Source organism: Nyctibius grandis, chromosome 8 (genome assembly GCF_013368605.1).
Source record: "Nyctibius grandis isolate bNycGra1 chromosome 8, bNycGra1.pri, whole genome shotgun sequence".
Lineage (NCBI taxonomy): Eukaryota > Metazoa > Chordata > Aves > Nyctibiiformes > Nyctibiidae > Nyctibius > Nyctibius grandis.
Genome location: NC_090665.1, coordinates 8,117,366 through 8,143,215, shown reverse-complemented (window position 1 = coordinate 8,143,215; position 25,850 = coordinate 8,117,366). Strand labels below are relative to the sequence as shown.

The 25,850-nt window shown below is 40.4% G+C and overlaps 3 protein-coding genes and 1 long non-coding RNA gene across 11 annotated transcripts in view; 1 reads left to right on the top strand and 3 right to left on the bottom strand.

The window, feature by feature from the left end:
• Window positions 1–6,010, bottom strand: part of MFN1 (mitofusin 1) — a 29,371-nt gene extending 23,361 nt beyond the window's left edge. For 4 of the 6 annotated variants that reach the window (XM_068406348.1, XM_068406352.1, XM_068406353.1 and 1 more), the window contains exons 1-5: window positions 5,910–6,010; window positions 5,698–5,819; window positions 4,728–4,863; window positions 1,694–1,856; window positions 876–1,000 (exon numbers count right to left, since the gene is read on the bottom strand). In XM_068406348.1, the coding sequence (XP_068262449.1) occupies window positions 876–1,000; window positions 1,694–1,856; window positions 4,728–4,863; window positions 5,698–5,812 (539 nt within the window). In that variant the 5' untranslated portion in view covers window positions 5,813–5,819; window positions 5,910–6,010. Of the gene's footprint in view, window positions 1–875; window positions 1,001–1,693; window positions 1,857–4,727; window positions 4,864–5,451; window positions 5,537–5,697; window positions 5,820–5,909 lie in introns of those variants that run through there. The other 2 variants (XM_068406349.1, XM_068406350.1) reach the window with 2 other exon arrangements.
• Window positions 6,011–6,475: 465 nt separating this feature from the next.
• ZNF639 (zinc finger protein 639) lies at window positions 6,476–14,827 on the bottom strand. Of its 2 annotated transcripts, none has more exons than XM_068407088.1 (6): window positions 14,761–14,827; window positions 13,187–13,290; window positions 12,770–12,846; window positions 12,092–12,184; window positions 11,115–11,252; window positions 6,476–10,837 (listed from the first exon to the last, which is right to left on the bottom strand). In XM_068407088.1, exons 3-6 carry the CDS (start codon window positions 12,825–12,827, stop codon window positions 9,690–9,692), a joined length of 1,437 nt encoding a protein of 478 aa, XP_068263189.1. In that variant the 5' UTR covers window positions 12,828–12,846; window positions 13,187–13,290; window positions 14,761–14,827; the 3' UTR covers window positions 6,476–9,689. The 2 variants fall into 2 exon arrangements, with proteins under 2 accessions (XP_068263189.1, XP_068263186.1); XM_068407085.1 differs by lacking the exon at window positions 14,761–14,827 and adding an exon at window positions 14,552–14,623.
• Window positions 14,228–25,781, top strand: LOC137666836 (uncharacterized). Its single transcript, XR_011048705.1, has 3 exons — window positions 14,228–14,329; window positions 24,707–25,053; window positions 25,710–25,781. It is a non-coding gene; the product is annotated as an uncharacterized lncRNA (long non-coding RNA).
• Window positions 20,559–25,850, bottom strand: part of PIK3CA (phosphatidylinositol-4,5-bisphosphate 3-kinase catalytic subunit alpha) — a 44,157-nt gene continuing 38,865 nt past the window's right edge. For both annotated transcript variants that reach the window (XM_068407084.1, XM_068407083.1), the window contains one exon: window positions 20,559–24,973. In XM_068407084.1, coding sequence (XP_068263185.1) covers window positions 24,703–24,973 — 271 coding nt within the window. In that variant the 3' untranslated portion in view covers window positions 20,559–24,702. The remainder of the gene's footprint in view (window positions 24,974–25,850) is intronic.

Here is a 25,850-nt window from a genome sequence, read left to right as displayed (position 1 = left end):
AACCAACCAGCTCCCTCTGACAGCCAGGCTGTTTTTTTCTGTGACTCACAGGACCTGAGCTTGCACCCAAGAAAATAATGACAAACGCCCAGTGATTTCAGAAGTGTAAGATTAGAGATGCAACAAAAAGCTGGACAATTTATCAAAATACACTCTGAATGACATTTTGTGGGATATGAAGAAAAAATACTTACAAATTCACTCACACTTGAGTGAATTACTCACAAATCCAATCTATATTGATTCACACATTAGATACAGATCACCTAACAGTTTGAAAAAATATTACCAGGTCATACCCCAAAGTGGCCAGGAATATGGGCATTTGACACAGGCAAAAAAACAGCTTTCAGAAAAATACACAAGCTGTATAGCCCAACACACAGGCACACATGGGCATCAGTCACAATTACACTTCGAGGTCACCCATCACTTTGATACGTAGGCACTGCAGCTCTTATCAGAAGCTTTTAAAAATGAAGTCCAGATTGCTTACACTTCCCATGATCAGTTCGAAGCGTTTAAAGACAGGAGATGGGCAAAAGGTTGTTGCTACAACAACCCTCTTCACACTCCCATACTGTTTGTTTTAAAGGTAGAAGTATCCTCAGCCAAAAGGCAGTCCCTTATTCAGCTCAATCACAAGACACTTGTTTGTTCCAACTTCTGTAAGGCCAAAATCAGTGGGGTGATGACAGGCAGCAGTATATTCAAACAAACTCTGTACTTTCTCAAAACAAACAAACAAACAAAAGCCTTTCAATAATTTTGCAACCTAACAACCAAAACACAATCAATCAGTAAACCAGTCTCTTTCCTAAAGATTATAATGGCCAATTTATTTAAGAAAATATTTACTAAACCAGAAAACATACCTGTCCACTAAAACCAAATCATCTTTCAGCAGGGCACACTTTGACTTGGGCCAGAAGACATGGACGAGGCAGCCAGCTTTCAAATCTTTATCCATGTGAAGCGCATGAGCAAGCTGATTGACTGTCTATAAAGAGAAGACAAACATGAATATGCACCACAAGTAAGGCTGTATACCAGCCTAATTTGGTTCTCAAGCAAACCTGGACAGGATCTATCTTGTACAGGATAGCGGAGTTCATACTTCCTTCTGGTGAATACTTGTGGTTTGTGGGGGCTTTTCTGTGTGTTTTTTGGTGTTTGGTTTTTTTTTATTTTTTTTATGTTTTATTTTTAACCTCTTAGACTCACCAGCATCTGAAGAACAAGCTGTGCCTTGAAACTCAGACAGGAGTTTCTTTGGAGCCACAAAACAGTATTCCTTACAGGGCTAGAGTGCATGATACTGAGCATCAGCATGAATTTCCCTCAGAGGTTTAATGTATCAGTGTGAGCAGCTAAATAAGCTAAGCACCGTAAGGCCAAAGGAGACGCACATTCCAAATCTTTAACAAGGAACAGAACTTACTCTCAGTCCTATAAAAACAGATCACTCAACGTATGCTATGCTACAATCACACACATTAGTTGTTTCTCTGGCATATCCAAGAAAAATTGTGAAGTTGACCATCTTAGTTTGTTAGTTATTCCCTCCTAAATAAGAGCTTAAAAATGCAGAGTCAGCCTTATACTTCTGTTAGACTTGCAATTGTTGTTAAAAGACAGATCTTTTGAGAAATAGTCACTGGGAAAAGCAGCATTAATCATTCAAAGAATGTACCTTGACACTCTTCTTTTCATCTGATCCTTCTGTCATAAGATAAGCCTTATCTCCATCTGTCCCTTCCACACTGAGGAAGCAGTTAGTTGTATGGCCAATCCCACTGGGAAGTACCTTATCCCGCAGCATTGCATTAATGACCGAACTTTTCCCACTGCTTGTTCTAGAGGGATAGAAAATAAAAGCACTTTGAGCACAGTACAGCACCACTAAACGTACCTTTGTCTCGAACTGAATGCATCCCCATTTAATTGCATCAGAAGACCCGCATACTGCAAGTTGTTTCGGGTGACAGAGCTTCAAGCCAGTACAGCATAGCTTGCCAGAAATGAATAAGGAGTGCAGGAAAAGTTCACCTGAATAGCAATTCCAAAAATCTTTCTTGGTATCAACATCGCCTATCCAACCAAGAAAACCAGTTTTCATATGTATAACATGTACTGGCTCCACAAGCCCAACCTGTACTGGTAAGGATGCTTTATCTGGTATACCTCAGTCTGACTAAGGAATTTGTAACAGATATTGGCTCAACTTTGCTACACCAGAAAAAGCACCTAGCATAAAAAGATGCCTTAGATCAACTTAAAGCAATTGCTAAATCAAAGCATGCTGTCCCACATCGGGGGGAGCCTACCCTCCTCTTTGTGCCAGCCCGACCGCTCCTGCAGAAAAGAATTGATTGAAAATATATGTAACATTCAGGGCAGAATTATGTTCTGATCAGACAATTCCACATTCCTGCTCACAGCAAAGCTAAAGGAATTCCAGGGATGCTGGAGGACACGAGGAGAACGTTGCATGGCAGGGGCAGGGAAGGACTACCCTCTATGGTGGCAATAAACGGTGACTCCTTAAAATGTTCATGAAATTACCACCTCAGCAACTTAACCTGTCTTTAGAGGAACATCTGATCATGACCAGTCAGAAAGGAACTGCTGCTTCTGATGGGAGTCTTCTAGGCATGAGATAAGGTGCAAAAGGAGCATCGCTGCACTGCTCCCTTCAGATACATTTCAAAGCATTGCTGTCTGGGAATTCTCACCACAGCCAGCAATGACAACTCTCAACAATTTTAATGGATGATAACCTCAACTGAATGAAGATTCCTATAGTAAAACACATAATAATGTGCAAAAAAACCCTCAAATATATTTCTTGTGCCTAATGCTTACAATGCAAATGCTGTCTTTACTAATGAAACTTAGTCTTGTCCTTATTTCAGAAGGAAGAGGTAGCTAAATTAACTAAAACCCTGTTGATTAAAAGGAACTGGTCACCAGCTCGATTCTGCAAGAACCTGAAGTTCTCAGCAACGTCCTACTTCGCACTGACCCTCTACCCCTCACCCGTAAATATTTGAGGTTTAACTATTACACAACGGTATCAAGTTACATAGACTATAACTCATTTTTTGAGCTACTTATTCTAGAAAAAGGTCAGTGCTCACTGTACAACAGTTTACAAATTCATTCAAAATGTCAGAGGGAGAGTTAAATTCTCTTTCTCCTGCTCTGAACTTCTGCCCTTTGCAAAAGTAACTTTTATCACACATCACAGCTTGTAAACATATTCAACTTTTAACTTTGTGAAATATCAAGGCTGAGATTTCTTTATCGCAGATCCTGTTACTGTTTTTTATTTAAACAGCTGAACTTTTTAGCAAAATGAAGACCACTGTTGTACACATTTTTCCCAATACTACTACAGAATTTTTAGAACTAAACCACAAAGATTCATACTCCAGAAAAAGTATGTAACCATATGCCTACATTTAAGCACAGAAAACCCAATCTTCCTGAAGCAAAGTGGACTAACAGACCCCAGACTAACCAGGCACGTAAAAGCATTTGAAAGCGCTGGAACTGTAGCCTTTTAGATGGACTTCACTATTTTATATCTGATTTCTCATTTGGTACAGCAGATTTTCATCATCTTTCTACACCCTCCAAATTTTATAGGAATAGAACGGCACAATGTTTGGAATGCAGACATTTATTGGAAGTGTTAAGACCCAATCAAAATTTCTCCCTGAAAACTTTAGACTTTTCCACTAAGATGAGACTGAAATACAAAACACAACAGATACAAGCAGCAACACACAAAACCTCAGTGCTTTGGGTCTATACACCTGACAGCATCTGTTTAGAATACCTCTTATGTAGTAACACATTCCAGGTGTAAAAAACACCTTTCTTTTTAACTCCCTTTTTTTTCCTGCTCCAAAAATAAACCATAGCTGAGATGATCCCAAGCTGACCAAAGTTAAAAATTTTCAAATACTGAAATTACAGGGTTTTTTAGAACAGAAGTGAATTTAAATCACCCATAACTTTGGAAGTGCTATCTAAATATGCAAAAGCTTTGACACTTGGTCTGTAGTAATATCACCAAGGGCTGTGAACTAGAACTTTTCCTGATTAGTGATTCGAGAGAGCAGAAATAGCCTCATTCAGATTGATCTGTAAGACGTACAGTATGTTGCTACTGTTACCCCTTACAGTCATCACACACATCTATCAGACTAATTATATAATCAATAAGGCAACCATCTCTGTCTATTTTTCTTCAGCTGCTTATATACGGAAAGACAAGCAGCTCAAAAGTTTAGTTTTTCAGTACTTGTGATCAAACACAAAAGTTCTCAACAGTAACAGTCCAGTAAAACAAAGATATTAAACAAACAAAACGACCACGTTAAAAACAGAAAAGCCATTCTGGAGAAAATTATAACAAACTCAGACCTTCCTAAGTCAAATAATGGATCTATACAGGATAACTATTTTACAAAGTTTATCAAAAAAAAAAAAAGCGTGTAATGAGATATACATAATTAATCTACAGGCATGAAGCAAGATAGCATCAAAGAAATATTCAGCATCAATTAGATATCAATGAACATGGGTTTTAGTATTATATTTCAAACAGTAATTCTGTGGTGAAGCACTAATTCCAGTGCATTTAAATAGAAATATGGACACTAAGCCCTGCAAGAGAAAAAAAAAAAAAGATCAAATTAAGTAATTCTGTTCATTACCTGCCAAAAAATGCCACTTTCATGTGTCTCCGTGAAAGCACCTCACCGATGACTGCTAACTTGTTTTTATATGCCTGTATTTTTGCTAGTTCGTCTGCTGTTACTACATGTTCAAGCTCTGGGTTCCTGTATGTTGCTACACGTAGAAAAAGAACACAAAAGAAATCACATAAAGAGTATGTGCTCCAGGATACAAGACACAGATTATCAGTACTTCACATGCCATCAAAGATCTGTGTAAGTTTTAATTACACAGAGGTGAGAAAGCAAAACAAACAAAACACCACTAGAGACACCAATATTAGCCCTTGTCATTTAGCAGCTCCACCACAAGCTCTTGTGAAATCGTGACATAAAACACTTCAGATTATCAACAATCTAACTGCAGGTCTCAGTGACCCTGTGAACACAGCCGGCTGTGCTGATCTGCCCTGCTCTTTGTGACACCTGCCTCCTTCAGAAAGGAAAGCCAGGACCTCTCATGGATACACCAGCTAGGCTGGGTTGTCTTCTCCCTGCAGAGCTCACTGGGGTGATGAGCAACCAACTCCTTGTGGCGACACACACGCCTCCATAAAACTTCTGAGGGTGTAACCAGTGGTTCTCTGCGTTACATCACGTTGATCTACTTTCCTACTGAATAAGGGGAGAACCTGTTTGTCCTTTCCTCTATGCAAAGGAAACCGCGACAGGACTATGAACACTGGAGTGGTTTAGCTCTCACCCTCACAGAAAGGAGGTGAGGCTACCAGCTCAAGCGATGCAATCAGCTTTTCATACACGTAACCATCCCAGGCATCCCTGCTAGCCTAAATTGAAAAAAAAAAACGTCAAATGAAAAACATGACTACGTCTGAAGACATATATTCACACAAACAGCATTCCGATGTATGCCATAATGTACATCGTACTGCTGTAAAACATATTCAAAGCAACAGACAAGGCCCTTCTGTTTAAGATGAAAGCTAACCTTCCACAAAAGCTGCCCCCTCAGTGGCATAGTCCAGTAGCTGGTCAAAGATGGCAGTGATCGTCCTTTTAGCCAGCACGAAGTGCTTCAGTGGGGAGACGGTAGCTTCTGCCATTATGGAACTGCAACAAAAGTGACATAAAAGTGACCAAATCACTCAACACACCCAATTACATGACAAGTAGTTGCCGCATGCCCGCGGCCCTGCCCACCCCCGGCATTTAGAGACCCCCGGCTCGCCCCGCCGTTGCCCGGCAACCGCCGCGCCGGTGGCGGGGCCCTCCCCGCCACCTCCTCCTGGCCCGCCGCCACCGGGACGGGGGCGGACATAGCTTCCGCTTCCGCCTCTCCTCACCCCGCTCCCGGATCCGCCGCGGGGGCGGGGCCGCTATGATTGCTGAGGGCCGAAGGGGGCGGTGCGGCCGCCATCTTCAGCGAGGGCAGCGGAGGGGCGGGGGGCGGCGGCGGCGGGGCTGCTCGCGAAATGGAGACGGGCCCGGGCCGGTGCGGGAAACACCGCCACGGCCGGCCCGCTGCCCCTCGTCCCCGGGACGGGAAGCGGCTCCGTCACTCATCCAGAGACTGCTTGTAATGCTGCATGCTCGTGTGAGGCATTATGCAGAGTGCAGCGGGAGGGAGGGAGGAAGGGAGGGGGCCCGGGAGGGGGAAGGCGCGTGAGCGTGAAGGGGTGGGCCCGGTCCACTCGAGCTGGTAAGCGCGGCCTCCCTGCGCCTCCGCCCTGGCACGGGCATCTGAAACAACAACAACGAAGCGTGACTCTGGGTTCCTGCGTGCTGTCAGCACCATGGTTTAATCAAAGTCAGCTAAAATGACAAACACCAAGTACGTTGAAGAGTTAAAAAGCAGTGATAATTTAATACATTTGATACAAGAGCGTAAGAAAATGACAACAACCACGAACAATGAAAATCAACGACACTTAATAAGCATTATAGAGAACACATTATTTGAGAATACTAATTTGCTGTATTTTAAGTTCCTGCAATAATTAGTGGGAGTTAAATTTTGTTCTGAAGTCAACATCTTTCATATAAAATAGTTCTTTTGTTCAATAATAAACAGGATCTGGGATGCTGAAATACACAACACACATCTAACCTAGTCTCAAAAGTCTGAAAAGCAAAGAATCAAATACAAATTACTCCCAAATACAAAATACTTCCAAAACCCATCTGATGATTTTGTATAGCTTCTAGTTAAAGAGTGCTGTTCCTGAAGCAGATGAACCTTGCAGGTATCAGTGTAATGAACAACTGAATTTGATACACTCATTGAGTGTCTCAGAGAAAAAAAGTAATACTGGCATACTTCTGATTACTGCAGTTCATTTCTCACGCTCAAGACTGATGAATTGCTCCAGCTGTAGGGTTACAGAGGACTGAAGTCTCCGGCAGTATCAGACCAGCTGCAGTCATGTGCTCTCAGTTCACCTCGGTGCAGCAAGGTCAGAGCACTGACCTGCCACACACACTTCACGTAAATAAACCAAACTCATCTCCCCTTCGATGGGAACAACACACTGCCCTCAGCCTTCAAACTTCTAGACAGACACCACTCATCACCTATTGTTTCTACTACTCAATATCTTTCTTGTTTTAGTATGCTGATCATGTGGAAGCCAATATCCTACTTGCGTCCTGCTGACGTAAAATGAGACCAGCTACTCTTGTACATTTCTGTTTACTTTCCGATAGATACTAAAAAAATACTACTAACCTTAGTCCCTTATTTGTAAAATCCAACCTAAGACAAACATGAATGTATTTCCTAATTATACACCGTGGGGTGCATTTTAGTTAGGAATGATTTGGCTTCATAACATTCCATTTTGGCTTCGTAATATGCCAAGCATACAGCATATTCTTTTCATTCCCAGTTCAGAGCTTAGAAATAACACAACTCAAAGTTAGACATGAAGTTATTTAACAGTCAACAAGCAAGTTTTCTGTATCACAGGGCTTCGTGCTTTTACAAGAGACCACCTTTCCTGTACAGGACACAATGCTGGTCTATACAAACATACACACTTCTTAAGCCCACTTATTTATTTTTAGGAGGTTTTAAAATGTCTTTTTTCCACTTGTCACTGTCCCCTGGAGCAGCTTTCTCTCCAGAGCTCAACTCTGCCATCCCACCTGTGTGTCGTCAGCAAGAGCAGGGTTTAAGAGAACCAGCATTCCCCCCTCTTAGTTACACCCATATGAACAAAATTAACTTTCCATATATAAAATAATGCTTATTAGTGCTTTGTTAACTATATTATTGCTACCATTTTAAGCCAGCCAGGATGAATGTGTTCAAAATAGGCAATTAGCAATTCTACCACAGACACTGTCATTCTCTTTACAGACTAATAAAATCAGGACACCATCAGGTCACCCTTTTCAGCAACTACACAACATTTAGTAGTAAATCAGCATTTCAAAATGACGAAAGTGGTCTTGCCTCCGACAAAGAAATATAGGCTAACTTGTTCATAGCAGACTTTCCAGAAATACTTCTCTAGAAATCAGAACTTCCATAAATTGACTACATTCAGCCAATTTTTATCCTTAGCTTTAAAAACCAAGCGCAAAGACCTTTGCACGCCTTGAAGCTGGTAACACCAAATCTCACTGATCAAGAAATGTTTTATACATTAATTATATTTATACAAAGCTTGCATTAGACAATCTTACATTACAAATTTACAATTGATGCACAAAGAAATGTAAACTCCACCACTAATTTACGGGTAATTTCACCCTGATAACTAGCACAATCTAAATGACCTCACCCTAGTTTTCATCTGTCCATGTATCCACTCAAGAAAGAAATACAGCTACAGAATCCATTGTAAAAATTCACTTCTCAAGATTCTAATGGCAGGACAGCACTATCTCATCTGAACAGATGTGTGAAATCATTTGAAAGTGATTAAAGTTAATAACATTTTTGTACTGTATCAGTGTTTTAAGCCAGTATATATAATTTTAAAATCTACATAATTAAAATAACTGTCCTCAAATTACTAGCAGTGGAAAGCTAATTATAAATATACAGAATTATAATAATATAAACTAATAGAGGCTTGCTCTAAATGAGGTTGGTGACATAATGATCTCAGTGATAGCTAAAGTAGGATTTTAGATCTGAAAATCACACTCATCATACATTCTCAGCTGGACCACTTTGCAAATTCCCCTACAGTTACTCTTTGAAACATGACCCAATCTACACACAAGCCATGTGTGTCTCCTTGGTGCATTAAAAGATCAGAACTGAAGGTAAATAAAGGAGACAAAAATCATGTGGGAGGTCTGTAGTAGTGTGGAAGAGAGGGTTGGTGGGTAGTCCCACAGACAAGGGTTGAAATTAAACAGTGAACAAAGAAAGTGAACGATGAGGTCAGATAGGTTCCCAAGAGAAAAACAGGACAATTTTAAACGCTTATCAAGAGTACAAAGTGGGAAATGCAGGCTGGTATGTGAATTGGGAGACATCCATGCCTGGGAATTTTTGGGCCACCCTTATCTTTGGCAGGCTGCTGCAATTTGCTAAACATCAGCACCATGACCTGCTGCCACAGAGGGTAACACGAGCTGGATACGCAGCTGAGATCAGTATGGCATTACTTAAGCACGGAACTAGATGTTGGTTTCCTCTGTGTCCCTTTTTAAACTCGAGAGAGCTGGTCTTGTACATGAGATGTGAAAGTGTGGGATGACCATCAGAACTGCTATCGCAACATGCAACTACTCCCACTGTCCCTCCCCCCAAAATCTGACCCGTCACACCGTAAGTGTGGTTATTCCTACTGAAACCCCTAGGTAAGGAAATTCACAACACCAAGTTGTTATACATGCTTTGCTGATACAAAGATGAAAACATTAGAATTGTACGATTGCTGTTAAAATTGTATTTAATATCACATTTCAGTGACTGAAAATTAATTCCATTTCTAACAAATTGATTCCAGGAAAAGAAAGTAGTCACGCTGTCTCATGTATCTGAAGATGACTTAAAAGATCTTTTTCATTTCCAAACCTCATTAAACAATCGGTACATTTATGAGGCAAATCTGTTGCATGCCTGAAATCCAAATGAGTTTTAAGGTCTTCAATCTGTCCTGTTGAATATTCACAGTATTGACACAAATAAATCCCTTCAGATAAATGAGAGCTTAAATGCTTGCAATATTCCAACATACCTGAAAAGCCCTTCCCACAGTCATCACAAACATGAGGGAATATTTTGGTGTGTTCAATAGCTACGTGCCTGTTGACATTCGTATGCAGCCTGCTCCTAAAGCCACACACTTGGCATACAAAGAAGTTTTTGCATTTGTCAAAACTGATTTTGTTTATGAGACTGTACTGTCCACGCTCCTTGTTATTATAGCTGTCGCTTAACTCTATCAGTCGACAGGCATGTTCGTTCACCACATGGCTGTGCAGGTCTTCTGGATCATTGGTTTCATGCTCACAGAACTGACACAAATACTGCTCGTCACAGCTGTGTTCCTGGAAGTGCAGGTACAACTCGCTGCTCGAGGAGAACTGCATATCGCACTGCTCACACCAGTAAAGGTGGTCATTGAAGTGAGTGTCTGCTATGTGCTGACTCAGATTCTCAAATATCACTGTTTTGTAATCGCAGTATTTACAGATGTACGGATCCTCCTCGTGTAGTTTCACGTGTTCAATGAGCTGCACTTTGCTGGAGAAACTTTCTTTACAAACTTTACAGACATGAGTGTCTGCACACGTCTTATGCTTCAGGATCATGTGCTGCTTTAAATCAGAAAAGTACTTGCTATTAAACTCGCAGAGCTCACACTTGTATAAGCCACTGCTGTTGGCTCTCAGCAAAGGCCATTTCTGTTGAGCTGTGATATTCAAAGCCTGGTTCTTCTCAAAGATTTTACAGGTTTCCAGAGGGATTTCCTCTAGGTCCTCAGCTTCTAGCTTCTCAGGTGACACAGTCTGTGTTTCTATATCGTGAACTTCTACAGCATTCACTTCTGTGGTAGAAATTTCTACAGTTTGAATATCTAGAGGTTTCTCTTCTTCTGTAGGGCTGTCACTGAATATAGGTGAGTCACATAAGTCTCTACACATTCCATTATTAGTACCTTTATCTGCAGAAGAAAATAAGTAATAAAAGCAAAAGGTTAAAAAAACCCTGCAAAGCACCTGGGTCCATATGTAACTTTTCCTTTAGTTGTAGCAGCTTACAAATGCAAAACACAGGTTTTTCTTTTCCGCAGCCAGACTATGTATTATGTTTAAATCACAAATAACGTCAACTACAAATCCTTCAACTCTTCTGTCAAAGCAAAAAAGTCACATTAAAAGCCAGCAGCCGTGCTCTCCAGCTTCCCAGCACCTAAGCTGCAAATACACATTGACCTTTACCTTTATCCTTCTTTTTAGGGTCTGTATAGTGCAACCCCACAACGTTTGAATGCGACCCGCTCCACTGAGAAGTCCCAGCATGCACTGGGCTCCCATCATCATCTGTGTCTAGGCTCTGCACAGGGCTGTGGAATCTACCTGCAAAGATAAAAGGAGGATTTTCTTGTCATCATGTGACTATACTAGCATCATCATGATTCTTTAACCACACATCTTATTTACTATTTACTTATTCTAGTTGCATAAATTTATCTTTATATACTAAGCGCACCATCACCTACGTTAAAGAAAGTAACAATAAATACCTTAGAAATTATTTCCATACATACAAAAGACAACAGAAGAATTCAAAAGGTGGCAACCCTGTCTTTAAAATTTCAGCAAAGAATAGTCAGCTGATTATACTGGAAAAAACTTAAAATCCTTAAATGAAACTTTACATTTGAAAGACACAATTTTAAAAAATATTCTTAAATACTTCTGGACATCACATTTTAAAATAGAATACTTTCTAAGACTTCTGGAGAATTGCTGGCTGATTTATTAGAGTGAAAAGAAAAATAAATATAATAAAAATCCATCCTCACATTTGCTGTGCTAAACTTTACATCCACTAGTGAATGTTTTATAAAAAGGGGTTTTGTTTTCTTTAAGTACAAGTACAGTTTAATGCAATTGCTTGTAAATTCCATTTGAACTCTTAGATTATTTATATCAGCTTTACGTTACCTGGCTAGCAGATATTTAGATAAAGAAGTCTAATCATCATTATAAGTGCTGTACAATTGAAGGATCTTTTTGTTGTCATCATTTTTTACTTTGAAAACTGTATTTCAATTATAATGATTAAACAACCTTCCACCGGTCTAAGGCATAAGTCATCCACTGCATATTTTGTATTCTATTTAGTGCTATGAATAGGAGCATAACACACTTTGTAAAGAATTTCAGAATAAGACCCCAAAATGTAGTCTTACCTCTGTTTTCTGGCTGTTTCATAGAACAGACGCTATAGCAGTGGTCAGAAAAAATTCCACTGTTGTCTATGTATTTGCTTGCACCCAAAGAATCTAAACCAAAAAAAACCAGTTAAGTTTTAATAGTAACTCATTGATGTAGCTTCATATGTATTTAATGTTCACCAAAATTCTCTTCACTGGCTGTGTTTTTACTTCTTGTGTTGGGAGAATTCTGTGCTGGCCTTATAATATTCCTGTTGTGATTTACAGCCTTCAGCTGATGCCTGGATGTTTGGAGTATCATATCCAATCATCATCAAACTCTGCTCCCACTGAAGACAGTGACAGGAGCACAGTCTGTTCAGCTCTGACCACTTCTGGACACCTCCATCCCAACTTCTACAAAATTCCTCCCTTTGGATGTTAGTAGAAGCATCTTCATTTGGTGGCTTGAGCCAGTTTCCCCGTTTGCAGGGAGTACAGAACAAAACCATTCAGATGCATTGACTGAAAGTGGCTTAAAAATGGAGCAGGCAGAGTGAATACTCAATACCTTCAGACCAAGGCTTCTGATCTCACCCTTTATGTCACCCATTTGCCATGTGTTAGCACATGTGGTCCCTTCTCATAACAATGTAATTATTCTGAGAAAAAATAAACTTACTAAAGTGTCCATAACTCAAGCTCTAGACTGACCTGAATATCGAGAAGGGTGTAGAGTCTTCCTTTTCCTTTTTTTAGGATGCTCATTCATTTTGAATAATCTAAATTAACTGTAAAGTGAAAACATTCAAGAATTAGACTTGTTTGTATCTAGCTTATCTTTCATGACTTCATGAAATGACACAAACGAAAACAAACATTTTGTTACAGTTAAGAACACATTACATGCACACAAGTACTGAAGTCTAGTTTCATATTCCTGCCCTGGAACAAAAAAAGGTTCACCAAGAAGACAGACAGGTCAGGACTCCAGACACTCAAGTACCCAGTGTAACCTACAAGGCAGCTCTCCAGCACCCTGCTGACTTTTGTCAGAGACCAGATATTCTGAGATAGGGTCCTTCAGATAAAGTTCTAATGTTGAAAACACTAAAAGTCATGCTCTCTTACCCAAAATCTTAGACTCTTCAGTATCAGCAAGCAGAGCAGCTAAGCAGCTGATGGCTGTACAGCTTCCAAATGTAGCGAATACATCAGCTGAGGAAGATTGTCATCTATGGAGCAATAGCATTTTAAAACACTTTAAAACTTGAGCACAAAATAAAAAAAAAAAAAACAGAATCAGATACACAAGTATTACAAAGAATGACGCTATGGAAATTGAAGCTAGAAAACAACATAAAAAGTTGATATTAATTTTAGTTTAGAGTATCCAAATTAATACAGTAGATGCATTAGAGTATTTATTTTCCTTTTTTCCCAGGTTAGTTGGCTTTTGCTGCACTTGGCAGCTCCTGACAACAGAAAAATATTTGGAGATGACACTGAAAATACTTGAGCTGTATACCAGCCCGAAGAGTTTGGAAGAAAAAAGGGCTGCAAACGTGGAACCTGATGTGCTTTACCATAACACTAGAGCACTTATGGGCCCAGGATCTTCTAAAGCCAATGCCGTGCACCAGAGGGGAAAGCAGGAAAAAAAGGCCCCCCATCAAGTAAATGCTGTTCTCATGAGATGAAGTGATTTGTTTGAATTAAAATTTTATTTTAAGGGAAGGATAAAATGGAAAAGACAGTTTTTTTAACCTTACATCATAGTCTAAAAATATGAAATACCCTCATCGCTTTTTCTGATTGCGAGGGAAGAACCTACGTTATCCTGAGACAGCAACTTTTATCCCAGTTAACGCGGCTCAACCCTTCGCCCACGGACCGGCCCATGGCACAGCGAAGCCCTTCTCCAGCCGCTTCCCCCCTGCGCCTCTCCCAGCTGCTCGGCGCGGTTATGGGAAAGGCTCTTAAGGGCCCTAAAAACCGAGACCCCCCCGGCCCCCACAGCCCCGCCGAGCCGGCCGCGGCTTGCGCGGAGCCCAGGGCCGCAGCGGGGAACCGCGGGCGGGAGCGCGGCAAACGCGCCGCTCCGCCCACCCCGCCCCGGCGAGGCCGCGGGCGGCGGCGAGGCGCGGAGCCGGGGGCAGGGGCGAGGCCGCGGCCACGCTCCGGCGGCGGGGAAAGGGCCCTGCCGGGAGCCGCCACCGGGGAGTGCCGCAGGCCCGGCCCCGCCTCAGCGCCGGGAGTGCCGCGGGCCCGAGCGTGAGTCATTCCGGGGACGGGGGGCGGCGGTTCGCGCTTCAAATGGCGCCGGGGCGAGGGCTAAGATGGGGGCGGGCGCGGGGCGACGGTCAGCGGCGCGCGGGCCGCGCCCGGCGGGGTGAAAGGCTGGAGGGAGGCGGGCGCCGGCGGAGCCACGGGGCTCCCCGGGGCCGCGGGCCGCGCCGGCGGCCGCTCCCCTCCTGTGTTGCCGCCGGGACTCACCTTCCGCTCCGCGCCCAGCGCCGGGCCCAGCCGCCTGCGGACACGGCGCTCCCCGCGGGAGAAGGGGCGGGGCCGCCGCACACAGGGCGCCCCCTGGGGGCCGCGCCGCGGCACGGGGCTTGCGCCTCTTGCCCGCTCCTGCCCCCCGCCCGTCGCCGTAGGAACCGGGGTGGGGGCAAAATAAACCTTTAATTTATCCTTTAACTTACACGCGACACTGGCATCTGCCGCTGCTCAGAGACGTTCTCCAGCACATGTTCGTACACAGGCCGTAGCCAGGGCCGGTAAAGCCTCTGGCAGCACGCACTCTCCGTTCAGAGAAGGCGGGCAGGTTGTGTTCTACACAAGAGAGAGTTTGATGTCAAAGCCAGACAAAAATTTGAACACAAATTTAGTTTTTGTATCAATGTAGAAGCTGTCCCCTTAAAGCTGCTGTAGAGGAGAATCACTATAAAATAGGAGTTAGAGAATTGAAATAAGCAACTTTCCCTTTTTCAAAATTTTCCAAGTTTATAATCACAAAAGAATCCCCCTTTTTGCTCACCATTGTCACTTTTTTTTATACCACAGTAGAGAGCAATAAAGTTTTAGTTCCCCACGAAGCAGAATATTTCAAACAGCATCTTATTATTTTTCAAAATAAGTAATTTATTTTGAACACACAAGGGAGACCATTACAGTCACTTAATCTGATGACTTAGATCATAGAATTTTACCAAGCATTTCATTCATGGAGCTATTCTGGTCTGGCTTAGCCTGAAGTTACCTAATTTTAAGATTAAGCTTTCAATTAGCAGAGAATCCACAACATCACTAATGTTTGCTCCAGTGATCAGTAAAAAAAAAAAAAAAAAAAAAAAATTATACCTTGCTTCTGGCCTGTTTTATTCATTAGCTGGAAGCTGAGATTGGATTTACTCTGTTTATAAAATCCTACCTTTAGCCTTTGCCCTGAAAGTTGGAAACATGTCTTTAGGGTGATCTGATTTGGTTAGAGCCACACAGGAAGAGCTTCATCCTGCGATTACACGAAGTTTTGACAGTAAGCAGCGTGAATATAAGTAAAGGTATCTGTTTGAAGACACGCTGCTGAGCCCTCAGAAATTAAATCAACGTGGTGTATCGATTATCTCCTGAGCTGAATCGCCAATCAAACAAGATCCTGGCATCCAGGATTGTTTATTCCAACCACAGGAGCTGAGGTTTGTCCAGGACAACTTGTGTTAAAGTTCTCATAAATTGGCTATAGCCACCCAAATGGGTGGATGCCCACATATTTCTCCCTCTATTCACCAAAAAGTTTTCCATGTAAATATTCTGAAGGAAAAAAAAAAAAAACCCAAACACTTTCCCCAGTTCCCAGCGGAGGGCAGTAATGGGAATTTACAATCTGTAATTTGCCAATGGAAAAGGGAAAAAAAACACACAACAAAACCAAACCCTTTCCTTTGAATTCAGTCCTGCTCGGTGAGACAGAACGAGGATAACCAAGTCACTTCTGCATAAAGCACAACACATCTTTTGTACCTTTTGATTGATTTCTTCTCCACACAAAGCAACACAGCCCAACACCACCTACGTCAGATAAAGAGACAAGACTCTGAATGAAAGGAAAGCATCTGAGGAGGATCCCCTTTGAAGCTGCAGACCCAGTTCAAAGTCACAGGCATCAAACAATGTCTTCAATGCTTTAGATAGAAAAGTCTAAATGAGTCTCGTTTTCTAAACCATCATGTGCTTGGGATGTGCAAACAGCTCTGGGTCAGGTTTAAACACTCAGAACCCATTTCAACTGGAAATATAGAAAAGCCCATATTCACCCTGTGGTTTAAATCGGCAACACAGATGATGCTAATCTCAATTAGCAGGGATGTATCCTTACCAGAGTAGGGTAAACTCTTCAATGAAAGCAGTAAGTGTAGCTCATGATAACAACTTTTGCTGAAGGTAGCATTTAAAAGGACATACAGGAAGTTATCTGAGATATCTTGTGTAGCATCAGTTTTCTTGCTCTTTTGTTACAAGGATTCAGATTTTGGGTCAAGTCCTTCCGCTGCAGGTTGGAAACCAGATAGCTTTCTGATTATAAACTGAGGAGGGCTCATTGAGATCCTATGCTAAAGCAAACTGCCCACATTGCAAATCACTCTTGTGCTTCACCAGCATTATTTTGTAAGTTTTCCATAATTTTTGATGCTTTAGGGATTGAGACCTAGGAACTGACACAAAAATCACACCGTAGTAATGGCAGTAAAATCTAAAATTTGTATTTGAACAAGAACAGATGATCCCCTTTCCCTGAACCATCCTGTGCATTTAAAACAAGGTAGTAACTGCTCATAACCATTGCATAGTTACTAGGAAAAAGGTAAAACTCACCTTATGCTGCAATAAACAGAAGTTTAACCTGTTAGTTCAGGTTACTTCAAAAATCACTAGCCATAGTTTAATTTGCCCTCTCCAGAAGCTCATCTTGAGCTTCAAAATAAATATAATGATAATGACGTCCACCTTTTATTATGGAGTTTGAATCCCATGCAGACTGAGCACTTGCTGGAACGTAGCCCCTTCCCAAAGCTAGGCAGTGGTGATCTGAAACAGAATTGACCAGCGTACAAAGTTTAAAGCTTACTGAGGACAAAGATGTGTAGAAAACCTGATTAAAAACCCTGACACTTGCCTCATTTCTCCAAAAAACCGAAATGCTCAGCAAGAGAATTCAAATCCCTCCCACGATAACAGTTTGTTCGCAATTGAAGTCCAAACTAGGCCAACATGTCCACGGAAGCAATTCCATTGCAGACCCATGCTCTTATACTGGCCAGTGAGTAATTTCCAAAATATGTTTCTCACTCTTTCAAAATTCATATTGGATACAAAAATACAGCCTAATTTGTTTGGTTTTTCTTAAATATAGATTTGGTAATGAAAGCATGAAGGATAGTAAAAAAAAACAAACCAAAAACCTTTATTTAGCAGGGGCTTTAAAACCATCCAGCTGAAGCACTTCAATAACATCTGCTCTCTTATCACAACTTTTACAGCTCACATCTAAAATAAGTTACTTATTTTGAGGATTAATGTGTACAAGAATGAATGCCATATGCATCTAGGACTTCCCACCCATAAATAATGCAAATTCTATTTCTGTTCTCCCCCCCCAAAATTAACTGATGTACATACTATCTCTTCTTTTAGCCTTTTTCAAAAGCAGAGCTGCAACACCAAATCACACCTCCAAGACTGAAGATGCTTTACATTCTCACCAGAATTCACAAGTGTACCAACCATTTTAATTTAGTTGTTAGTATATACATTAACACTCAAAAGTGTGATAAAAACCAAACAAAAGTAGGTTTTTTTTAATAAACAGCATGTGATACAGACCACAAAGATAAATAAAAAGCAGACTTTTTACAGTTTCCCATGAACTACAATAAGTATCATAGGCCAAACTTTTGTTACTTGAGTAGCACAGCAGAAAGGGGGAAAAAAAAAAAAGAGTTATAGTTTTTTTTTTTTAAAAAAGTACTGCAAGACTATTCTCAGTATGACAACACATGCATCTTGCTGCATCTTAAATACTTTTTTGGCCCATTATTACTAAAAATGTCTTGCTTTCTAACTACTTTACCACAGGACCTTTATTACAGAATGACATACACATGGCAACATCCCTCCCCACCCCCCAGTAGTGGTTATTTCAAAGGTAATTGTCTCATTTTTAAAAGATACTTCAAGCACTGGTGGGTGTTTACCCGCCTTTTGATGCAGACACGTTAACTGCTACTAGCTTCAAAGTAACACATGAGCATCAAGACATTACACCCTCCTGGGCTCTATTTATCCAAAATGCCAACAGGATCCTGGGCTGCCTTAGGAAGAGCATTGCCAGCAGGTCGAGGAAGGTGAGCCTTCATCCTGCCTCTCTGCTCAGCACTGGAGGGCTGGGGCCAGTGCTGGGCTCCCCAGTACGAGCCAGACATGGACATACTGGAACATGTCCAGCAAAGGGCCACGAAGATGATGAAGGGACAGGAGGGGAGGCTGAGAGAGCTGGGATTGCTTAGCTTGGTGAAGAGAAAGCTCAAGGGGTGTCTTCTCAATGTATATAAATACTTGATGGAGAGCAGTAAAGAAGATGGGCAAAGCTTTTCTCAGGGCGGTCCACTGAAAGGACACCAGGCAATGCAACAGAAGACATTTCACATAAGCAGTAAGGAAAAACAGGCTCTAACCTGGCTGGATGATGTCCTGGGCAACCTACTTTAGCTGACCCTGCTTCGAACGGGGTGGCTGGACTAGAGGATCTCCAGAGGCCTCTGCCAACCTCAACGATTCTGTGGAGGTCTGTGAAAGTTCTTGCAATTGTGGTGCCAGCTGCAATGACAACAATGCTTCCAAAATGTCAAGCCTGAGAATCCAGGACATCAGACTGCAGTCATATATATTTTAAACCCTTTTCTACACCAGGGAAGTGGATTTTGATAGTGTATGTGGATATTCACAGTTAAAACTTGCAGAGGTGCAAGGGGACAAGGGGAAAAGATGATACTCCCATATGATGAATTACACATTTATCTTCACAAGAGATCACAGCAGCTCTAAGACAAGAGGAAGACTGATCTCTTGCTCCCTTCCTTTTCTTTCCCCTGCCCCAAATGAAACAGTAAGACAACTTTGGACAGCCTGGGGCAGTTGATAATTCAGGATATAGAACACTATTAATAAAGCCTGGGAATTGATTAAAAGTACTTAAACCAAGGAAACAAAGCAGACTGAGATTGCAGCTATGAATATCCATGTTTTGGCTCTTAAGGATTAACTCAACTACAGCAGACATAAGATTCTTAGTAGAAACAGCTTCTGCTTGAATTAGGCTTTCTGTAACTTCAGCAATACAATTCAGGTTTAACTGTGATTAATTTTATTACTGGAACAGGTTCCTACCAAAATTGATGCAGTTATACTGAATTAAATTGTTCCTAAATCAGTTTATAGCTACTATGAAACCGGTACCAGCGTTTCACACAAAGAGTCAAGATAGAATAGTGTATTTTTGGCCTTCTTCATGCCAAAGGAGTATTGCATCACATACAGGAGTGACAGTAAGGACACTTAAAGTTAAGACACATACAAACCAGTGGGAATGCTAGCTTCAAAGTACAAGCAGAGCATTGCTTCAACTGATCTTCTCTTACAAATATTTTATGTTGTTTTTATGTTATGGGCATGTCCCTTTTTGAGTGAGAGGGGTGTTGGAGAGGGAAGGGAAGAGACAGGGACAGAGGGATCCACCTCTGGCTTTGAGTCAGGAGTGCTGACACAGTAAGACCTCATACTTTTAAAAGTCTACCCCCATAAAGTTCTGAAGTCAAGAATACTGTACTGCAAATGAAGAACAACTGTTTTTCCTGAGTGTGGGTTCAACAAGTCATTATACTGTGAAAGAGTAGGAAGAGGAAACATTTAAGGCAGCAAGCAATAAAAATCCTGGAAGTCTCAGGAATGAAAGTAACTATAGACAAGATTACCGTAGTTATGAATTGGAGAGCTGAAAAGGCTAGGTTAATAAAGACTATTTCAAAGTAAAATTGTCAAGTGTTTAATTGGGCTGCTAGTAAACATTTCTCTCGTTAAGAGAACACCTTTCATACTGAATCATACGAGTAAGTAATCTGGGACTTGAATATACATATAGTCTAATCCTGATTTCAGATGCTGTCGTGAATCTAGAGTGATTCTGAAGAAGTCAGTGTTACATCAGCATGAAATGAAATCAGAATTTCTTAAAGACCGGAGCACCTATAGATTTGGTTAGTATATGCAGATAGAGAACTTCTATATCGTTTCCAGTTGGATTCCCTTCATTAATACAGATGTAAAAACACAAAACAAAAAAACCCCACACCAACTGCAGGGGTGGTGACCTACACATCATTTTGGACAGATAGAACCTTACCTACACTGAGACAACTTGTTTAGCACAAAAAAAGATACAAATTCATTATTTGTATGAAACATGTATTGCAAAATTAAGTTGGGATTCAACAATCTGCAACAACATCCACAGCTGTATAGTATTTAAAAAAAAAAAACACAAATAAGTGTGGTTCTTCTTCCATTCAAGTAAAACTAAAACAAGAGAGAGAAACATGGAAGTTTAAAAAAAAAAAGATCTTAGAAGCAGCAAGTTACAATTCTTTCTGTAATACCACACCATTTTCATTAACTTGAAGCATTTTAAAGATGTCAAAAACATCAACAAAATAGTAATTTCAAGTGGCTTTTTTGATAGTTGTTTTTTGAATGGGTCCAGCCCAGGTCTGCAACCTGTACAGACATGCAAAACAGGAGGAATTCACAATTATTATTAAGAACAGACGTTGGAACATGCCAGCTATAAAATGACAAAGCAAAGAAAATACCTTCAAATTGTCAACAAACATGGGCTACTCACCACTAAAGGGCATTTAGTATTTTACATAAAAAAGAAAGTTGGAAAAAAAAACCCAAAACCAACCCTCCACACCACTAACAGCAGGGTCGCCACATACAAAGTTCTCTATAAGCTTGGTAATTTCTATATTGCCCTTAATATGCAGGCTTATTTCTTCTCCACAAGATGCCAAACCACTAACACTTTTGGTTTTATTTAAATGCTTTTTTTTTTAATTTTGAAAATTGTACTGAAAGTCTGTTTCACCTATGAAAAAATGACTAATGCACACCTTCAGAATAGAGAACTGTGCATAAATGTCAGTACAGGTGCTTTTTCTGCTACCTTTAGGAAAGCAAAGAATGCATTTTTATGAAAAACTAATCATCAGCAGCCTGTTCTATTGAAAAAGTTACTGTTTTTAAATTTGTATTTCACTAAATCACCATTTCCCAATGCTTTGTAACAAAACGTATGGCCCAAGCCTGGGCTCCTTGCTCTGTCAGTCCTGCTACAGAGTTTTGCAGGAACAAGGTGTTCAGATTCAATCCAAGCTCAAAATAAGCTGCTTAGTGTTTTGTGCAGCTGATTCTCAGAATAAAGGGAACATTTTCAAATCTTCATGAAGTGGGAATAGTTAAAAAGTGAAAATCCAAATTCTAAGCAATCTCTGTAAAAATCTAGGGCTCAGTTACAGGTGCTTTCAGTCTGTAAGCAGATCTTATTTCTGATACTGAGAACAGATGACATCTCATTCACACCAGTGTAAGTAAATAGTACCTCCACTATCTTCAGTGAAGTTAACATCAGCACAAAACTGGCATGACAGGATAAGGTAATTAGGGTTGAACACTTTGAAGCTTAAAAAAGGATATTTTTTTTTTTCCTGAAACACTGGCAGAAAGGTTTTCAAATGCCCATCCTGGTTATAGTTAAGAACAACTGCTTAAAGCCCATGAGTTTCTTGAGCTTCTTCTACTTTTTCTTTTTCTTTAAAGGCTATAATTACCCCAAATCATATTATGTCTCTATCACTATGAAGTTTCCTTTCTTTTACTATTTGATGTTCATAATAACTTCTACAGCTTGTGCACAGCATTTAGTTGCAGTAACTTTTGGGAACAGAACCTGATCTCTCTTATGTTTGTGCAGAAAGGGTGCAGAACACTGTATGCTTGAACTGAAAGACATTCATACTCATATTTACAGAAGGAAATAGCTAGGAAGGCGCAAAGTACAAAAGAAGTTGGGCTCATAACATCCAATAAACTTGAGTTGATCTTTTCATCCAGGCTGGAAAAGGCTGACAGTCTCTTAGATTAAACGAGATCAAGCATTCTTTCAATACCAGATAAATAAGGATAATATAGCACCTAATGTGGCATTTGTGCAAGTTTTACTTGGTTAAATTAAGAGTTACAGCCAACAGGGTTTCAGATTTTGTGAACCAAATTTAAACTGAAACTAAGCCATGTGTTTTCGAGTGTGTTGACTGCAAAGTAATACATACAAGGGTAATTTTGCTCTAGAAAGTAGACCAAGGTTAGCAGAAGTTAAAATACTCGTATGAACGGAAAGGAATATGTAACAGTCAATAAAGAGAGTAATGGGAAGTCTACTGGACTACTCCAAAATATTTAGTAGAACTAAGGAAATAAAACTTCACATTCCCCATACTATTCTTGGAACTTCTGTAGTTTTCACAAAAACAGGTTTCCCCCCACAACATCAAGTATCCGTGTGTGCAGTAATCAGCTGCAGGATCTTGACTATGAAAGTGTCTTGAAAGACCAAAGTCTTGGCTTTACAATCCCCAAAGTCTTTCATAATGTAATTGATTGCACATTTTTAATATATTACAATTTGCTAAATGAAGCCAACCACTCATTACCTCATCAGTACAGCCTGCACAAAGTACAGTTTATTTATATACTTATATTCTAATCTAACACCAGCTGTCAGCGTATTTTATATTACATGTGGTATTGCACTTTCTGAGTGGCACCTTGGTGCGTGTTTGCAAGTGAATGAGCTGAACCCTGGAAAGCCCCAGACCTTTGGAATTCACTCCGAGTGCTGCCAATTGAGCAACTTTAAAATGTTAGGGTGAACATCACCCTCAGAATCATGGGCTTCGCTAATTAAAAAACCTGTTTAATAATTAGAAAAACAGTCCTACCTGAAATTGTGCATAAGGGCAATCTGAAATCTTCGGTACTCTGAACAGTTTCAAAAAGTGGTGCCAATTTAATTGATTGCACACATTGTAATTGTGTTAGAGGACAATAACTAGATTTACAAATATATATTACACGCACACACACACAAAACAGACAAAGCTATAAAATGTTTGGTAACTCCACATGCTTTGAGCTAGCCAGCGTATCTGCTGTATGTTGAATTGCTTATTATTGATCATATTGAAAACCTAAATTGCTATTTCTGATGTATCTGATTAAACAACCACTTCCAAAGGAGGAAGAAAGAGGAGAAATGGTGGACCCAAAGATTGAGGGTTTAAATGTACGTTCCTTGAATAGCCAGCATATCACTTCAGTAATGTGAAGAGTGATGCCCAAAAATTTTTTAAGAGACTTAGGCCAAGTTCACCTCTGGCATTAGTGGGTGTATCTCCCACTACTTCAATGGTACTTGTGTCCTCTTTCACCAGGGTTGAATTTGGTCCTAGGAGTATATCTGGTCACCCTCAGTGACGTTAATGGAAACGGGAGTCTTTGACAGATAGAATTGGGCTGCAAAATTAAAAGAGTGAATATTGGACAAATCATGTAAATAAAGAATATATATTAATAATAGTTCCTATTATATAAATAGCCTTTATAAAAAAATAATCTTTCAATAATTTTAATAACTCACCTTTCTTTAGGTTCTGGAAAACATGTATGAAAAAAATCTATTCAGTTCAAGTTAGATTAAAGCAAACCTAAGGTGAACACTACAGCTCTCTGTTGCACTAAACCCAATTCTGACCATTCAATTTCCAGGTTAGTCAGTTTTTGGGGGATGATAAGGAGTTTCTTTGTGAAGGTATGAATTGCACCCCTAGAAATACTGAGCAGAAGAAACACCATACTGAATGGGCCTATTTCCTACTGCTTTCAGAAACTGTGCAGATAACAGACCCAGAAATCAAAGTGTCATCTAAACCCCGTAAATGTTAATGCCTCTGAGCATATTTAAAAGGCACTGTCCTCTCACTATTGTTTTTAGACCTTTGAGCTTAAAACTCCTTCCCTTCAAACTATGCTGCATTTAAATGCTCACTATCACTTGAATTTTTTTTCTACTCTTCTCAATCCAGCATAGTCTCTACCTGCTGTACCCGATCTAAGGTAATATGTGATGGACTATGTTCATGCTAGCACTATTTTCTTTTTCCTTCTAATTTATCCTATCAAATGAAAAAAGAAAACATTCTTCCAAGTTTACCTTTTTGGGCTTAAGGCATAACATGAAGTCACACATCATACTAAAGCTTAATTTTCGAAGTGTAGAATTTTAGTGCTATCTGAAACCCTGTTTTACATTATTTTGACAGTTGTCTGAACAGTTCATCTCTTTTCTTGCCATAAATTCTACTGTTTTTCGTGGTTTGTGCAATTCCTATGCAACCAGTCTTTGCTGCTAACGGGTATTGACAGTGCAGTACCCACAAAGTGGGCTATCAGTTCTTGTTTTCTTTGCTTTCATTTCAGTTCAAAGCATGTTGCTTTATTGTGTGGAAGATCCAGTCCATTTTTGTTGTCCAGCCACCATGGTGAGCATCATTCATTTGCTTCATGAAGTACTCAAGAGCTTCCTGCTCAGTTTTGTCCAATGCAAGGGTCTTTCGAATGTATGCAATATCATCAAAGGACTGCAGTTCTGGCATTCCTGAGCCAAGCATCATGGAGAAAAGATTTATGAAGAGATTGGCATGCTGCCGAATTGCTAGATAAGCCTTATAACACATCTCCTGAAACCTGGAAGAGATGGAAAAAAAAGCTCAGTGTATTTCCCTACTAGATGCATATTACTTCTTCACCTCCAAAACAGTTTTCAGGTAACTGGACAAAAAAAAAAAGGCAGACAGTCTTAGTCTAATAAGAACACTGTAACGTTGCTGAGAAAACATCCTCATCTTCCTACTTAGGTTATCTTCATTTCTGTAAGAATTACTAGTGGTCAGACTAACACAATAGCCAACTGAAGACAGGCTTTCTAGCCTTAAACCTCATTTGCAATTCGTGCAAGTGTTCCACAGAAGTTTGTGGGAGTTCACAGAGCCATTTTAGTCATTGCTACCGACATTTCAAAGCACATTTCGCGAAATACGGCTGCAAACAGCACTTTACTGGTTATCATCAGAGATGCACTTCCCTCGTGCAGTTTTATGAGGGCAGTAGCTGTTGCTCCTTAGATATTCTGGAGGATGCATTGAAGACTAGGGGCATTTGCTATATCACAACATGGGGTGAGACATGCCCATTTATGCCAAAATCACTGATTTAAGTCAAGTTAAGAAAAAAAAATGCAAAAAAGCTTCACTGCAGCATTCAGACAGACACTGTAACTTAAAATCTGTTTTCCGCCCACTGCAATATAATGAAATTAAGATTAAAATTGAAACCTCTCAAAGACTGGATCTCTGGAAAGATATTAGGAATGACTACAGCAAGAGAATTTATTTATTATTTTAAAGTTCTCCTTTCTTAGCAGGTTCTGCAGGATGTCACAAACTACACAGAGGCCAGCTGAAGGGCTGATATCATAGCAGCTACAGGAGAGAGAAGCATTGCTAAGTGACCAGCAAGGCTCTGATGCACATTACAGCTGACATTTAAGAATTCTCTGGTTTTG

What these genes read in the sequence shown, in the direction of transcription:
- ZNF639 (XM_068407088.1), bottom strand. Translation starts at nt 12,827, where the DNA reads ATGAATGAGCATCCTAAAAAAAGGAAAAGGAAGACTCTACACCCTTCT. An exon ending in ACACCCTTCTCGATATTCAG is followed by an intron (nt 12,185 to 12,769) that starts GTCAGTCTAGAG and finishes TTTTTGGTTTAG; the next exon opens with ATTCTTTGGGTGCAAGCAAA. An exon ending in GAAACAGCCAGAAAACAGAG is followed by an intron (nt 11,253 to 12,091) that starts GTAAGACTACAT and finishes TTATCTTTGCAG; the next exon opens with GTAGATTCCACAGCCCTGTG.